This window comes from Clarias gariepinus, chromosome 14, assembly GCF_024256425.1.
Source record: "Clarias gariepinus isolate MV-2021 ecotype Netherlands chromosome 14, CGAR_prim_01v2, whole genome shotgun sequence".
Classification (NCBI taxonomy): domain Eukaryota; kingdom Metazoa; phylum Chordata; class Actinopteri; order Siluriformes; family Clariidae; genus Clarias; species Clarias gariepinus.
In genome coordinates this window covers 29,406,622-29,425,000 of record NC_071113.1, presented here as the reverse complement: position 1 = coordinate 29,425,000, position 18,379 = coordinate 29,406,622, and the positions used below count along the sequence as shown (strand labels likewise).

Below are 18,379 nucleotides of genomic sequence, written 5' to 3'. Positions count from 1 at the left end.
TGCACGCAGGCACACACACACACACACACACACAAGCACAATTTAATTAATTACTAGTTTTAGTTAACTTTAGAATTACTTAACCTAGTAAACTAGTCCATGCATAACTCCGCCCCCAAATCTGTTTTTTTTCTTAGACACTTTTCATTTCTTTTTCCTAATCTTCCTTCTGTAAGTTTTCTTTCTTACCTTTTTTTTTTTTTCCACCTCGATCCTTAATCCATCCATCTTACTTTGTTACTCTTTTTTTTTTACTTTTTAGTTCCTTATTTCCATTTAATTCTTTATTAATTTATTTCTTGTTCTTCCTCCAACTTTCTCATTTTAACTTTTTTGATCATTTTCCTGCTTGCATTATTTCTATTTTTTCTCTTTTACATACTTGCTGTCCTGTTTTTATTTATTTTTTCTTTTTGGCATTATTTTAATAATTTTCTTGCACACATTTTTCTTTTTGTTGCTTTGTTTTTTCTTTTTTGTCTGTTTTTCTCTTTCCCTTGTATTGACATGGTTGTGTTTTTTGTTTTTCTTTCAATTTTTCCTTCCATCATTTATTTCTTTACTTCTTTCCCCTTGCTTTTGTACAACAATTTCAACATTGTTGATACATTTTAAAACAGTCAAAACAGGCGCGCTTTGAGAATGAGATACCTGCTGAAGGATGATCCGTTATTAATGTACTGAATGACCAGGTTATCATCACATCTCCTGATGGAACGGGAAGGAAACCTGAGTGTATGACTCAACTCTGAGTGTGTTACCGTGTTGTAATAGTGTGCCGTGATCCAGCGATTGTACATCATTGCATCATGAGTCACACACACCAGAGCAAGGTGTGAGCCGTAAATGCCCCGCTCCGTCACTCAGCCTTTTTATTACGGACTATAAACCGAATATTACGCTCATTGTGTCATGGCGGCGACGTGTCCATGAGAGTTTTATGGTCTTCCCTGTGTGACTTTAATCTCCTAAACTCTCTGCAGTTGTAATTTTTGTTCATGTTGTTTAATGTTATACAGGATATTTATATATATACCCTTTATATATCTACAGGGTGTGTTGTTGGTCTAAAGAAATTCAAGTCTGGCGTGAGAACAATTGATGTACAAGTTTGAACAGGAAGTAAATTTATTCATGGATCTTAACTGTAACTGCAAATTGAATAAAAGATAAAGGCTGCATGTTTCTAGATTCTGAGATCTTTTTTGGTCGGGTCCTGATTTTTGAAAACGTCCCCAAATTGCCAGTAGTGTGTGTGTGCCCTGTAATGGATCCTGGGTGTACCCTGACTCGTGCCCCAAGTCTCCTGGGACAGACTCCAGGCCCCCCGCTACCCTGAATACAGGATAAAGCAGTAAAGTCGATGAGTGATAATTAATTAGAAAAATTCAGTTGTATATTCATGTTAAAACTTTAAAAATTTTATTTCCAAAATGCACTTTTAAAATACAGCTGAAAATGAGATGACGGCTACCGGCCCAAGAAGGGCAAGACACGTGACGGCGGACTCGTACATCATTCAGGGGCTCGTTAACCTCACTTAAACTCATTTATTTCCACTACACTGGTGCTGGACTGAGAACCACCAAGAACCGGCCCGCATTTACTCTAGACAGAAGCTAAGCGGGAGCTGCATGATAATACGTCACAGGCCACGCCCACTAAACAGAAACGAACATGGCCCAAGTCAGTTTACTGGTTATTCTCCAAACTTTTTTTTACTGCTAAAAGCACTTTTGTTTCGTCCGCGCTCCACATTAACGGACTTTTTTTTTTTTTTTTTTTTTACGCTCCCTATAACTCCGCCCACCGCTCGTGACGTCATGGGTCCTCGCGACTAGACCAGCAGAGTTTAGGGGCCGGTTCGGTGCTTATTTTAGGGCACCGGCACCAATTTTTTTTCTGTGGAAAAGCGCGGCACTGGTTCCAAAATTGAGAACCGGCACGGGAAAAGGAGTATCAGAGGACAGGGCTATCCACCCACTTCCACCTGCATGGGGCACAGATGTTCATGATTGGCCAGTGCGACTGTGTATGAATAAATGATAAACATATTCGTTATTTATTTATCACAATAAAATTAATGGTAATATTTTACCCATATGACTAAAAAAACAAATACTGCATTATTTTAACTGAAAGGAATACATTAAGTGCAATTATATAAACACACGGGCCGTTCAAGTCAAGCTGAGACTTTTGATTGTTTGTGATAAACTCTTTTTATTCCTCTATATAATCCCCTGATACACTAATGCACTTATCCCAGTGTTTCACTAGAGCTTAAACACCATCAAGGTAGAAAGTTTTCTTAGTCCGCCAGAGCCACAATCGGTCTGCCTGTCTGTCTGTCTGCTTCACGTCTGAAACACCGGCCTCCCAGGAACACCTGTAATGTCTCAAACATGTGGAAAAGACTGGGACTGAGGTCAGGACTGTCCGGGGGATGTGACGATGACTCCCAGCCGAGTTCCTGTAATGTGCAAGTGGTGTCGGTGGATGAGTGTGTGTACAGTTCAGTACTGTTTAAAACGTTTGCAGCTAAGAGTCTCATCACTGTACGGCACTCGAAGTCTTCTGTAAATGTCAATCGTCATTTCGATATGAGATCAGATATTTCATATTAAGTCCCAGTTTGACTTGAACAGCCTTTGTGGTAACTCAAATAAGGTACGTGCATTTTGGAGCGACGTTTAAGCTGTTATGGTGCAGACTCTTTTCCGTGATTTATTTCTGCTTTAATGTAACGCCTCTTTCTCTTCGCCGCTTCGTTTAATCGTTTGCAGATGACGGATTTTACACTTATTTAAACGTTAGCGTTCTTGTCACATGACGTTGTGTATAAAGTTTTCAACAATTTAAAAATGGTTTATCTTTAAACAGTTTATTAATAATTTTAAAATCCTTCTTGTTTTCTGTGTGCTGTTGTGACAGCTCGGCTTCAACTCCTTTTTTTTTTTTTTGGAAATCTCTTGCAGATTATTCCGTGCTCGTCCTGTGGCTTCGCTCTAAGTCCAAACATTTTCATCAGGAGCTGATAAATGTTCCTTGTGTGACAGTAAAGATCTGTTTCGGATCTGGAGGCTCTGAACACCGATGAGTGTATCGGTGTAATGAGAGAAGGCTGTTCTGTAGATACTCTGAAGAACAGGACAAGCTTTGCTCTCATTCCTCATATAGTTTATGGTTTTCCTGTGTGCTGGCACCGTGCTTCACCTAAATAGCTGTTTGTGTAAGTTAGATATACGGCAGTGAGAGGACTTGGGTGCGTTCCACGCCGATGTGGTGGCGGATCGGCCGGCTCTTGTTGTGGTCAGCGCCGGCCGCCGGGACGTTTCTGAGGCCGATCTCAGACACACTCTTCCTTCTGCTTTCCATCATTACTGTGTCATTCACAGAGCTTTTTCATCACAACAGTTACTTCACACACACACACCACGGTCACGTCATGCGCCCTTGAGCTTCGGGGCATATCAAGGACAACCGTGTGTGTCCTTTCCAACACCATTTGGTTTAATAATACACTTTACAGGTGGTGCTTTAAATTAAGTTTGTCCTGAATTCATTTTCCCTCTCAAGACCTTAAAAAAAAAAAAAAAAAATTCCCATTACCATGACCACTGTATAGTTTCATTGCTGTCTGGATTAGCCTCACACACCAGATTTGCTCTACAGTCTGTTACATTTTTGACAGATATACAGTTTGACCGACATCCATCCAATCGCAGCCTTTCCTCACAGTCCTTCTGCAAAAACAAGATTCTCTCACTCACTCGCCACTGTTTCAACTCAATAAATATTACCTATTAATGCTACAATTAAATAATAAACAACAGTGCTGTAGTTGGTTAATTTATACTATACAACAGTTCCGACCCGAATAATCTGATTGGACGAGAGGCGTTATTCCACGAGTGCTGATATTAGACAGTAACAGCACTGTGACGTGTAACTATACAGTATGTTTGACTGGGCGTGTCCCAGGCGTTGTCCAGTGGTTAATGACACTAACTGTGTGTCTCAGCGTGGGTGAGAGTAGGTCTGTACGGTCCACAGTACTGAGGAGAGAGCAGCTGCCTGACAAAACCCACATTCACACCCAGTCACAGAAGCACTTTCAGTAAGAACACACATCTCATAACGTTATGTCGTCTTAAACAACACGGCGTCTCTGCAGTAAGTCGTTCTGAATCGCCGGTGTCGTTCTGTTCATGGCTAACGCTTAGCTACTATGCTAACTAGCCTCTAATACAAGGCTGAATCCCAAATCTCTCCCTGATCAAGGGCACTACTTGGTGTGTGAAACGAGGGATTGTACATCCTACATAGTGCACTAGCTTTCCATTTAATGCTATTTGGGATTCAAACCCAGAACCTGAAAGTTAACGGAGCTGATCTCGTAATCTGGTGAGTTTCTCAGGACTGTCCATCACCTCCATGGTTTATTCTTTTTACCTTTTGGCTACAGAGTACCAGTATGAATTTGGAACTGTTTTTACCCCTGTTAATTACACTAACTGTTGGTCGCTAGCTCCGCCAGTCGCGGCTAGTTGGTTCCTATAGGCGCAGTAGGATATGTGTAGGCGGAGCAAAATAACTGGTTAAATGAAGAAACAAATCAAAATCTGTTGATAATGAATGGTGTTTGTATAACTGTTGTATAAAGGCGATGTCACACTTTTATTGTTCATTTTATTTATTAATAAATCACATGCTTTACCCTTTTATAGTTACATTTGTTAAGGAACATCAAAGAAAACAGTTTCTCACTCGCTTTCTAGCAGCTATAAAGAGTCCTTCTGCTTCTAAACAAACTGTGACCTTTTAAAACCGTTAATATAATCCTATGATTTGGAGCTGCACTTCTATTCAAGAAAATAAATCTGTACCTTTTGTGCTCGATCAGGTTCAGGTAGTGTACAGTATGCTTTAAACATATTAATTGTGGTTGTGTGATGCTGAGAAACTAGCACTGTCCCAATAAGGCTTCACTAATCTAGAATGTCCAATCGAGCCTGGTTGAGTTTTTTAATCCTCTCTCGTTGTGCCTGGCCCGATCGCTGTCTCCTGCTCCTTCTCTACATTAGAGTCCGTTGTGTTTGTGTAGGCTCGTGCTTTCTGTGAGGTCACCCCTCAACCTTTTTCTTTTATTTTCTCTTTAGACATTCGAACTCGTTTTGATTTAACAGGACATGTAGTGTGCCCAGAGTTTATAAATAACCCCACAGTGTACAATATGCCAAGCTCAATCAGCCGCGGTCATCGTATAAGGGTCAAACCTTTTCAACGCCGCCGTCCCCTCCCTTTTCCTCCCTTTTGCCTTTTCATTACCAGCATCCTGACCTCAGCCTCAGCCAGGCTAGCCCGAGAGCAGGTCTTTCTTTCCGCCACGCTCAACACGCTCCGGGTAACAGGAGAGGTTTTGTGGGGGGAAAACACGCACCCCTTAAAACAAAACTCCTCTTCAGCAGACCTGCCAGTGCTCTGTTAATGTGATTTAAGCCTGGTGTGCTCATGGCTGTGCTGTCGAGAACCGCGCAGATGTTTTCTGTGTGCTGCTCGGGTTTCAGCTGGTGGGTTGAACGTGGGTGTTTGGGTGCTAGGGACACCGGCGCTTTTCCCCTGTGGTCCCGTCTCTCTAAACTTTTGCTCCCGGCACAGTTTGCACCTGTGTGTGCGCGGATCTGGTGTGAGGTAGGAGTTGTGCGTAATCGATGGACGGAAGCGTTCACTCCTACACACACCCTGTCTTCATTCATCACGTACTGTATATCACATAGAACAGGATCCTATCCTATCCATAAAGGGCCTGTGCGGCTGCGGACGTCCGTTCCTGGAGTCCAACGAAGGCCAAGATGAACCGATTTAAACAGGTGGACTGAGGTGTGGATTCTGATTGGTTGGAACATAACTTGTTTCTCTTGAAACCAAACTTCCACCAATAAGATTGGAATTATGTGTTAGGACTCATTATTTAACTTGTTGAAGATGAAGAAAGAAAGTGAAGTTCATGACCAGACTACCACACCCCCCCCCCCCCCCCCCAAACACACACACACACACGTAATTACTACAATGTTTGCAATCACAGAACTTGTACAACACTACAGGTTGGGCAAAGTACGGGATCTCCATCTGCTCACAGTCCAAAACATCCGGCTTTGGATTAAAAACACCTGCTAACAGCGGGAAGAAAGTGTAAGAAATGAAACGCTGAGACACAGAGCAGGATCGAGCTTCTACCTCTTGCCGATATTTAAAAGAAACGTATAGACGCTTCACAGAATGTGCTATATAGGGAATATGTTTTGATGGATATTAAAAGGATCCATGGTCCATAACCATGATAACCATGTTTACTTGGTTGTAACCATGAAACCCTGGATAGGGTTGTAACCAAGGAGTGACCTTCAGTTCTGGAAAACGAGACTAAAGTGGAAGTACCAAAATGTGCAGTTCATCGGATGACCACTAGGTCTCTCCATGTTGAAGTATTTTACAACCAGTGGCGGCCGGTCAATAAGGGGCGCAGGGGCCCTAGTTAGGCAGAGGATAATGCTACTTTAACATGTAATTTTTTAACATAATTATTTATTTTAATAATGAAAAATCATTTAGTCACAATATTCTGCTGTATTTCTTAATATAATTTATTTACCAATTTTTTATTTATTTATTTTTTATCTAAACCGCATTATATTCATTCGTGTTCGTGTACGCTGGGCGCTGGACAAACGAGTGTCTATGTAGGTACGTACATTTTTGAAAAGCATGTGATTTTTAGGCTAAACTCTAATTGGATTTTTTTCAAATCATTCCTGGGGCGCAGCACTGGCTCATGTGATTGAACCATTCTCAATGAGTCTTATTAACGGTCAGCGGATTGTTAGTTATTGTATTGAATAGTGATTGATGTGTAAGCAGCTAAATATGAGAGAACATTCTGTAATTTCTTTGCTAAAATACCCCGAAGGTGCAAGGATCTTAGAATTAAGGCCCTGATCTTATAAATTAAGCAGCAGCCAAGTGTGGCCGAGCTTACGCTCGGTGCTTTTCCAGCACTTCTTATGGCTATTAACAGGCGATTATCAAAAGTTTTATTTTACTTTTTGTAAATTTACTAAATTTTACAAAAAGTAACACACATACACACACATTTTGCACAAGCTTCCACTGGTTACAACGAAAATAAACTTATTTGTAGTCTGGTACAAAAAACGGTTTTGTTATAAATTCATGACAAATGTGTGTTGTGATGGCAAAACCGCTAGATGTTTGCTCTGTAATACTTTAGCTAACCAGCTAACTAGAATCCGTTATTTGACTTCTTAGCTGTGTAGACCTTGTTCTTATTTTAGAGGTGATGTACAGTACAGTAGTTTGCTGTGGGGTTATTTGTACTAGCAGACCATCTGGGAATTCTGTCCTTCATTAGCATATAACTGAATGTTGACCACACTAGATAACTTTTGGTAACTGGGATAAGTAGTCGTTTTCCAGCCAACAGCCAGGTGCTCTTGGTTCCGCCCATTTGTGGGTTTAAGGTTTAGGCGTTGTCAGGTCCCACCGTTCTGTTTTCCAGGAAACCTGTGGGTGTCGTCATGGAGGATTTGTCCATTTTTTTTTAATTTTTTTTTTTATACTTTCTGTGAGGTCCATAACCACAAAAATTCTGGTTATGGTTGTAATAATGGTCATGATCACCTTGGTCATGGTTATCAGATGTCATAAAATCTCACCTACTCAGCATCCAAAAACACTTTTAAAGAATGTCAGTGAGCTTACTTGCTAAGTTTGTTTTGGCCTCTATTACAAAAAAAAGTTTGGTGTGATTGCTGGTTTGTCGTAGCCATGTTTGTGGTTGGAGCTTGATTTTGTGTTTTGTCCTGTAACCCAGTAGACCTGTGCACAAACTCGGTGTATGCCAAGCTGAGGCTCACATTGGTCACCAGGCATTGGCTGATTTATGGTCCTGTCGGAGTACCTGGTATCAAAAGTTCAGTATATTTAAATTGCTTTAATTTTTGTTTTGTGGCTTGTGGTTAATACAGTAGATTTGGTGTTCCAGCTTGACATAGACCATGATGTCTGTTGTTTTCTTTGAAAATCGTAGCTGTATCCCAAATGGTGTTCCCTTCACTATATTCTGTATCCTACAGTTTCTCAACTGGTAAATTTCTCAAAATAAAAATGAAAAATAATACATGAGATATTGTTAATGTTTTACCAACTGAGAAGTAGCACGTATTGAATTATGTTTTCTTTAAATACATATGTTTTGCTTTAGTTAAAATTGCACTTTATGCAAAGGCCATTTCAGGTGGACGGAGTTCAGTTGAGGACCTTGACCCCTTTTGGTTGAAATTGGGTCCTTGATGAACCAGTATTCAGGAAGACGTACATCAAAGTGCCTACTAGTGGCCCCGGCCATTTTTGCCACATGAACTAAGTTACAGTAGTGTAAACGGGTCCAAGATTCCACATAAGCTTTTTAAAGGCAACATCTATGTATACCCTACTGTGTTAGTGTGTGGCCTAGTCAACTGTGACCGAAAGTGGAGATTTCATTTCCAAACTAGAGATGGTTTATGGAGGTAGTCCTGGCGTCTTGCTCTGCTAAACCCCTCCTGTTGCTCCTCTCCGTTAAACGGCAAATATTTTTAACAGACAATCCTTAACGCAATTTTTGATTTAGCATCGCGATCTAGTTGAAATCAGATCCCGTATCGGCGATCCAGAGAGAACAAGATGTCACCCTCCCCCCAATCTCTGTAGCCAATTCCCGACGTCCTACGCTATTCCTTTTTTACTCCTTGTCTGGTTATAACGGATCAGGATTAGCGTTCCATGTGATCCATCATCATGAATGTGCTCCAGGAAGCCGAGGAGAAACTATACACCTCACCGTCGGAGCAAGACGCCTCTCAGAAGCGCTTCTCGCAGCTAAAGTCGTTCCACAGCACCTCGTCGCTAAACATCCGGCTGCAACACAGACTAGGCAGCAGACTCTGACGGAGAGAGGCAGAAAACAAAAGCAGATGAAAACAGTCGGGGAGGAGAAGTCAAGACTGGAAAAGCCATCAGCCCCCAGACTCCAATTAAGGATGGAGTTATGGAAAAATTGAGCCTGCTAGTTTTTTTTTTTGCACCAACATAAAAATGCTCAATCTGAGAACTTATCTCCCGCGCACACAGGAGTTCTTTAAGTAGGTAGAGACGGGCCGAGGCTTCTGAGCCTCCTGAGAAATAATAAATTATGGGTCTTTTAGATGCAACAGACTCCCTACGATTGCAAACGCAAGATTTTCTCGAAGAGAAAGAAAGCACTCTTTCCAAAGTATGGAACAAAACACTTTGAGCTCAGTGGAATGTTACTGGAACATCAACACTGGAGTAGTAATATGTTTTATTTCTAAGAATTAGTTTTTATTATTTAAAAAAAAGAACACATTATACATTTATTAAAATCCATTTCTAGTTACTGTTCATGTTTTCTCCATTTTCATTGTAAACAATCACTTACCTTATTTTCTCTTCTCTTTTAATCATGTCTTTCAGGGAACCTTTAAATGTTTAGTTTAGTATATTAGAGTTTGAAATGAAAACCATTTAGAAAGTGAAAAACCCTTAACATGCCAAAGAAATCATCTTTTGAAATCAATAAGTAAAAAAGCTTCCAAAACACACAGAGGCCCCAGATGGAGCAGCAGAAAGTCCCAATCATTGGATAGCTTATGAATGGTTTGATTTACCTGGTTATATGGTTGGATTTCTACTAATTTGTACAAAACTCACTAACCTTGCTACTATACCAGCTACATACGCTCACTAAAGTCACCAGTGACCTTTGCTACATGGTTCCAACCTTTATTTTTCTTCCTAATTAATTCAACTTCCGGTTGAAGTGTCAAACCGGGACTTGTGTTCTCTTATTCTGCACAATCAAAAGTCCTGCTTTTATTTGAACGCCCCCATCTATAAAGCATTTTTTAACAGTCATGAACTGAAGTCATGATCCGGGAATGGAAGAAATATCCGAGGACTTTGATCGTAGGTTTGGGTTGATGGAAAATAAAAAAAAAAATGGTTTGGTGTTTTTTTTACTAATTTTGCTTCGAGTTGAGAATTCATGTTGTTGGTCACTGAAATCATGACTTACACACGCATGCCTAGAAGATGACTTTACCAGGCCTTTTCTCTCTTATATCCAGTACATCAGGGTTGAATCACTTGTGAACAAAATCTGACCGACATCAACACCAGACCAGAGGTTTTTCTGCTGTAGAGCATTTTTCTCGTTACTGTCAAAAAGCAGAACACTGCAATCGTTAGGACAAGGACAAGGACATCTTTCAATATGGGACCAAAAAAATAAAAACATCATTTGCGTGTGTATATGGTAGTCGTTTCTTTTATCATTCATGTCTTGCTTGAGCGAAGACCGAAGCTTTCTAGCAGCAGTGGTCAGTGAAGGTCAGATCTTGCTCAGGGTTCTTGTAAAGGCAGCCCGAGTACGTAGGTGTGATCACACATGGCCATGGTATGATGGATTGAGCAGGTGGGTGATGAGGAAAATCGGAGTAGCAGTTTTGGCCTTCCTCCTCCTCTATGATCCCATTTGGCGCAGAACAAAGCATAAACGTACTAATGATCCCAGCTGGCAGCCCAACAACTCTGTCTGTGTGTGTTTCCCCTGATGCATTAGCTAACATTCCTGCCTTGACATTCCTTTGTCTGACGAGCTCTGGGATAGGACAGAGGGGAAAAACAAATACCGCTTCATGACATACGCCGTCTCTTTTCTCCTCTCAGCCGACGGGAGCGGGAGTAACCGAGCCTGTATCGCTTGGGCAGAAAAAGCACTTTCCACATATGCACTTCAATGGAAAACGGCTTCTACAGTGTCGCTCCCAGGACGCCTATTCCTAGCGAGTACAGCTTGATTCAGAGTATTGTCCAACGCATATTTCAAATAGCGCTGCTAAATAGTTGTCGTTTTCCTATTTAAGGAAGGGAAAAAAATCGGCATCTGTAATTGTGATCTGAGTTTTCTTCCTTTTTTCCTTTCTTTCTCCTCGTCCTGCTGCAGGAAATAGGGTTGCTCATAAACGCCGAATATAGGAAGAGGGTTACTGGGGTAAAAAGATTGTTGTCCCTCAAGGAAATGCATGAGGCAATGACTCCAGTTAACATGGAGGGTTCTGATCTGACATGCACTAAATGGAGAGGTCGTCCGGAAACCGTTTGATGCTGGGGGTTCCACTGACGCTCCTCCAGGGGCCTGTATGCTCACCCTAATATCTTGTGCAGATTCTTGTGAATGAGGGGGTGAGACATCTCGAATGACACATGCCTGGACATTTGGATTGAACATATATCAGACGGACATCTCTTTAACCCCAGAGCTGCCAATTTCTGGATTCTGATTGGTCAGAGGGTGTTGATTTAATCCTCTAGAACATCACATTACAGGTTACATTATTGCATTCGTTCTGATCTTTTCTTTATAGAAAATAAGGACGTCTCCAGTGTCAGTCTTGGTCAGGGCGAAGCTGTAAGTTTAGGCTTCCTGACACTTCCTGAACATCTTCAGGACTGAGGAGTTTGGCTGTGTGATTTGTCTATAGCAAGACTGCGGAAGGTACTTGGGTCTCATTAGAGTTGAGGGACGAGAAACTGTTGTACACTTCAGGCGTTGTTGATGTTCTTGCATGTTTATTTCTGCAGCTTGCATTTCCTACTACTTTAGGAGTCCTACTTTAACCTCGTTGTTGAGACGTCGAAGGGATAAACCAATGCCCCTAGAAGGGAAAAAATTGCACTTGCGAGAGTTTCCCTAAAATTCAAACAATGCACTCCAGGTTTATTTTCTTCACCTGGAAAACCTTGTAAGGTCTAAACAAGAGGCATACTTCTAAATCCATGTTTCTGTGTTGCTTACACAAATTAATGCAACATGGAACAAGCTAGGAAATAAATTAGCTCGTCGGGAGGGGTTTGTTTCCATGTCACCACATGTTCAAAAAGAAATAGAACGTGTCTACTTTCTGATTATAATCAGCCAGGTATGGCTTTGCTTAGGGTACGCGGTCTTAAAAAGCAGTTTGTGCTGCTCGGTGGTATGCGCATGTGGCATTTTTCTTGTGATGTGTTAGGATTAGCATTCCTGTCCTGATGCCGGTGGGAAAAGTAGAACGGCGTGACGATTCGACCTGACGGCTTTCCGTTCCTTCTTTTTAACAAATACCTTGATGATTTGTTAAGCTCTTGGCTTCATTACTTTCCTTTGGGTCTTGTCTTAATATTTAAGAGGTCGTTTCCAGACACAGGCCGCAGCGGCTCCTTGTAAGCGTGCCCTGGAAAGTTTGCAAGTGTACACTATATTTACACCGAATTTACAGGCTTTAATAAGCTCTTTGATTTGCGAGCTGCAAGTCGGTAATTGTAAGTTCCATTGCGCCAATTAACCAGCCGTTTGGCGGTACGGGTCTGCGAGCGCGGTGCGGACATGGTTACATGTTCCAGCCATTATTCACCATGTTCAGCACCAGAAAACTGGAAAACCTTGCTCTGTCTGTGTCTGTTTTCCATATTTATACCTGTTACTAGAAGTCGAAGCTATTTCGGACGGACTCGGTTTGCCAGGATGCTTCATGTCATCCATCGTGATGATTTGTCTTACCGAGATACATTCTTCGTAGAAAAAGAGAGAGAGAAAGAAATTGGAATTAATGTTCCATAACCATATCCAGAGTCCAGAATACCAAAAGATTTTTTCCCCTCTCATTCTGGAATGAATTCATTTCCATCTAATTTAAGGAACAGGAGGTTCAGTTGGAACTTTCAATCCCAGGCTTGATTTATTTATCCGCATTGAAAAGGAGGGCAGCGTTCTGGCTGTTCTGGACCGAGACAATCTATAAGGCTTTAAATGATTTTGAAAGGTTGGATTTATGAAGTCCCGTCAAGTGAAGAGCAGGAATTCGTTCTGACTGCTTGCAAAGGAGCACCTACGCACCTGCCCTGGACCGAGGAAACGCCGATTCTTCACGCCAGAATTCACAGTGCGTCACACAAGCGCAAAGGCATGATTGTCCTCGAACACGCTGTCCTTGCATGTAAGGCAATAAGGTGCTCATTGAGCAGAGATTTCGGTCCGAACTGGCTCACTGCACGTCACAGTTAGATACTGCAGCTCTGTCTAGCTTCTTAACGCAGATAGTTTTTCTCGAAACAGATTTGATTGGATTAAAATATGGGTTCGACTGGCACAAGTGCCGCAACTTGCAGGTTAACTCAAATGGAACGAAAGCTGCTCTAGTGTAATTTTATACTAATGGCACACGCTTGTGTATACACACACTTGTACTACAGGGAGCGTTTGACTTGCGGCATGTTTCATTTGTATCCCACCATATCATTAAGTGACCCTATTGAGGGAACAAGCTGCAAGGAATGGAGGGATGGTATCTCTGCAGCGGGCACTGGGGAAACGATTAAAGTGAATAAATCAGGTACTTCTCTCTCGCCCGTGTTGCCTCAGTCCGTAATTTTCATACTCACTTAATCTGTGGTATCTTGCATAGCATTCATGCGTCCATTAATCACTTAAGAAAACAAAAGAAGAAGCACGAGCTGCAGCGATGGATGCAGCAGTGGAATATTAGGTGTCTTTGGTTTGGTACTAAAGTAGCATCTATACCGTCATAAATAAGAAATGGGGCGGCTCGAATGAGGGGTACGGTTCTGTTTGTCAGCGCGGTCCGCCGTCGAGACTAGCTCTAGCTCTCCAGGATAATCAGACAGGATGTTTTTGCGGTGGCGTTTCTGATGACCTTAAGCGAATGAAAACCAATCATCTTTAACGGCTCCTGTTAGGGCGAACTCGAACCCGGGCTCCTTCCTGCAGCGCCACAGCCGGCGGGTTCTTCCCCTCCATTTCATTCCGTCTGAGACGCAAATATGCGAATGTGAAAAGCCAGACGGTAATTGCGGTGTCTGATTTTTGCGTCGCCCAGCAGAGATGAGTGTCTTGATGGCCTGTTTTTGCGGAGAGCCACAGAGAAAGGGAAGTGATGTCAGACTGATGGGATGGACAGCAGTGGTAACCTCTAACCTCTGTGTGCGTTATGTTTTTAGCTTCTTTACGGAGGAGCTTCCGTCTCAGCAGAAGAGGAAAGAAGACGAACAAGTCTATGTACGAGTGTAAAAAGAGCGAGCAGTACGACACCGCTGATGTTCCCACCTATGAAGAAGTGGCTCCGTACTGCAGGGCTAACGGGGCCAAGCACAGACTCGTCGTCATGGTCGGTAAGTGCGGCTACGCTGTAGTTTACTGGGTTGTGTTCCATGTGAACCATTTATACAAACAGCTTAGTTTATTACTTTACAAATTGTGTAATTGATTGTAATTGATTGAACTGAATGTTTTTTTTTTTTTTTTTTAACAGTGTTTAATAAAAATGATTTTCTTGAAATCTCATCTTAGAATCTAATGTGTAGGATAGGGAATAAAACACTTTGTCTTGTGCTGCTACATGAAAATGATCAACAAGACTGGTGAAATAAAGCCAAGTTACTATTACCATGCAAAAAAGGTTGATTATTGACCTGCTGCGGAAGAAGACCTTTACTGGTCGTGAATCCTGCTTTTTATGGGTCAGTGAAATTCTTTTCTCCGCACATCCTTGTGTCCAGTTTGTTCGATGAAACAGCGCCCCCGGTGGAGAGAGCCAGTCTAACAACGGCGGCATGGTGAAGCTTGAGACTCTTTAATCAAGAGTCCAGAGCTATAACCTGCTGAGATACAAAAGCCAACAGGTATCATGCAGTTTTTAACCACAGGGAACCAGCCCAAGCCACCGAGGGTGTGTTCAGGGGTCAGCGCTCTTCTGGTACTGGTCCCTGGAGGATCCTGAATAAAACTGGGCCACATCAGATTCTGATGAAAAAGAACTAGCAAAAAGCCTTGCATGTCCATGTACAAGATTTTTTTCCCCCTCATCCTCATTGCATTAATCTTCATGCATTTTTATTTTTATTTTTTTCATTTATAGCTGCAATTCACTTTAAGAGCAATCTTTCGCCTTTGGAATATATCAGCTATAAAAAGCTGTTCTTACCTCTTTCATTTTTATTTTTAATCTATTCTGACTGTTACTGGAGACTCCTTCCATAAATGTTAAATAAACTCATTTCTCCTTACATTAAACTTCATCATCTCAGCGCCTGCACATTTCTCGTTCGTTGTCTTACGCTACATAAATGTTAACGTAACGCAGAAGGTAGCCGTACACGCTCCTTTCCCATGCGAAAGTCCGTCATGCCATACCTTTCCCCACTGACGTCTGAAATTGTCCGTGACCGTAAGGATTATTTTAGTCTTCATTTAGGCCGGGGTCACGGTGATACACCCCGGCTAGGCCTCGCTCAGCTTCAGTTCTGTGATGTGTATGGACTTCATCACGAACTGTCCGTGTGTTTTTTTTTTTCTCTCATCATGATGATGCCCCAATTAGCAAGGCCTCTCCTCTGCTGCTATTGCAGTCAGGCTAATGCAAATATTTTTAATTAGCTCTCCTAATTTGGGGGACAGTGTCATGGACAGTGTCAAGCGCTGACGAAGCAAAGACCTCGCCGCCAGTCTGCTGTGCCTTTTGCTCTGTTTTTATTTCAGCTTGTTTTTCCGTCCCGTGAGATGAACCTTCTTGCTTTTCCCGCTCTGTATTTTCTTTCCCCCCTCCGTCCTCACGTATTTTTCTTTACTTTTTTTTTCTCGTTCTCCCTCTATTATTGTTCCTGTCTTTTTGGGTTTCTCTGTCCTGTCTTTCTTTTTCATTTCATTTTATGATGAATGTATTTCTTTGGCTCACTCTAGCTCATTCATTCAGCGTGTAGACTTTATTTTTGAATTCAGAACCATTAGTTAAATAGCTTCCTTTTTTTCTTCTTCACTCTTTCTCTCTTTTCTCTTTCTTTGTTCTGGCTTTCACTTCCAACATGATGTCGACTCCGAGCTTTCCTTGGCCTGTTTTTTTTTTTTTTAAAAGAAAAATCATTCATCTAAACCGAAGCCTTTGATGTATTTTTTTTTTCTTTTACTTTCACCATCTCGATAAGGTGATCAACGCCGACTCTGGACAACAGGGTTAAATAAAATCCACCTTATTTCTCTGAACCTGGTTCAACCTGAGAGACGCGTCCATCAGTGGCTCCGTTTCAACCAGACGAATAAGGATGTTATCTTTTTAAATGCATATTAATCTTGTACTGAGCCAGCATAAACACATACTGTACGTACACGTGTGCACGTTAGAGTAAGACCACCATCGTGTCCGAGCTGGAGGCTGATGATTTCACAGAGCAAATGTTCAAAATCTTGAAGATTTCTGTTAGCAGTAGAAGTAACACCAGGGCGCGGTATCCAGGCCTGAAAAAAATTAAAGAAAAAAACTCGCTTAGAAATAAAAAAATATATCCATCACTAAAAAAGTGGAAACAGATTGATGTGATTTAAGTGCGCTGATTTTATAAGGAGTTCAGACCAATAACGCGTGTGTAATGATTACCCGACTGTGATGATGACAGAAATATCAATCAAACCACAAATACACAACCACCATGACCAAACACAAATGAGACCCCCCCCCCAACCAACCACACACTTTCCAGAAGTCCTTCTCGGGAACCCTGGAACGTCTCCTCAACCCAGAGTCACGTTAAGTTAACATTGCTGCTCACGGCATAAACAGGAAACAAATCAGCACGTACTTACCTTTAAATGAGTTATACTAGGGACGTATACCAGGACGTTCATTTTTCTGCTTAATGCCTGTTCGCACGACGTCCGACTCATTACACTGGGTTACACTCATTACGCATCTGCGGTTCACTTCCCGTGAAGTTGCATTGTTGTTGTCAAAACCAGGGCTATTTATAGCAGGAGGAAGAGAGAGACAGGAGAATGGAACAAAATGTTAGAACGAAGTGTTTGCACAACCTCGAAAATATAAATAAAGTCTTTTGTTTTTACAGATGTTAATCGATACATGGCACGGACACGTTTTCAAGTTAAGTCTACAGCACTGACTGTTCAGATCATTCAGAGGAGGGAAATACGCGCTGCAAATTCTGGAGCCGTAAACAGATGAAGTTAATGTGGCAGCAGAAAGCCGGTTTAAAATGGCTGCTGACGTTAATCAGTTCATTTGGGGTCCAGTGTGTTAAGGCTTTAAGTTACTGATCGGAAGGTCGGCGGTTCAAGCCCCAGGTTAGGCCCTTGAGCAAGGCTTTCCTTAACCCTGTCTCCTCCAGGGGCTCTGCGCTTTGTACTTATGCATATACAGTACTAACAAGAAGCTGGGATATGCGAAGAATTAAAAGAATATCACTGTGCAGTAATGTTTTGTATATGTGACGAATAAAGGCTGAACTGTTTAATAACCTCGGGAAGACAAAAAGGAGAAGGGGTTGGGGTTTAGGGAATAGGGGTTTAAGAATAAGGTTGGCAGAGACGATGATAAAATATCCCACCTAAAGTACTTTAAGACACAAAGTTTTTTTTTTTTTTTCTTCTTCTTCCAAGTTAACATAGTGAAGATGTTTCTTACGAGTTTTAGCTCTGGGTGTGTTAAAAAAATTATGACCATTAAGATCATACAAGCTTTTTTTCTTGTCTCGTTTTCCGTGTCTCAGAGCTCTGTCATGACATTTGGACAGACCATGATACGTTTAATAAAACGAGAGAGGTGTCCATCATTTCATTGGCAGTTTCTTATAGGGTGATGTTGGCAGCCAAAGGTTGGCTCTACCACTGGTAGCACGTTTTGACGGGTTATCATAACAAAATCCCTATAGCTTTAACACTGGTTGCATGTTTTGACGCATTATCTTAATACAATCCTTCTCGCTCTACCAGGATATAATCTCTGTCGCGCTACCATTGGAAGAATTTAATCCTGGTCACTTTACCACTGGTAGCACGTTTTGACACGTTATCAGAATATACTCCCCATCTGTCTACCACTGGTAGCATGTTTTGATATGTTATTTTAAAACAATCCTTGTCACTCTACCATTGGTAGCACATTTTGACACGTTATCAGAATACAACCCCGGTCACTTTACCACTGGTAGCACATTTTGACAGGTTATCAGAATATAATCCCTGTCGCTTTACCACTGGTAGCATGTTTTGACGTGCTATCTTAATACAATCCTTGTCGCTCTACCACTGGTAGCACGTTTTGACGCGTCATCAGAATATATAATCTCTGCTGCTCTACCACTGGTAGCACGTTTTGACATGTTATCTTAATACAATCCTTATCGCTCCACCACTGGTAGCACGTTTTGACATGTTATCAGAATATAATCCCCG

At 41.7% G+C, this 18,379-nt stretch overlaps 1 protein-coding gene across 2 annotated transcripts in view; it reads left to right on the top strand.

The window, feature by feature from the left end:
* mpp7a (MAGUK p55 scaffold protein 7a) overlaps positions 1-18,379 on the top strand; it is a 115,359-nt gene that overhangs the window by 73,392 nt on the left and 23,588 nt on the right. For both annotated transcript variants that reach the window (XM_053511588.1, XM_053511587.1), the window contains exon 12: positions 14,140-14,310. In XM_053511588.1, the coding sequence (XP_053367563.1) occupies positions 14,140-14,310 (171 nt within the window). The remainder of the gene's footprint in view (positions 1-14,139; positions 14,311-18,379) is intronic.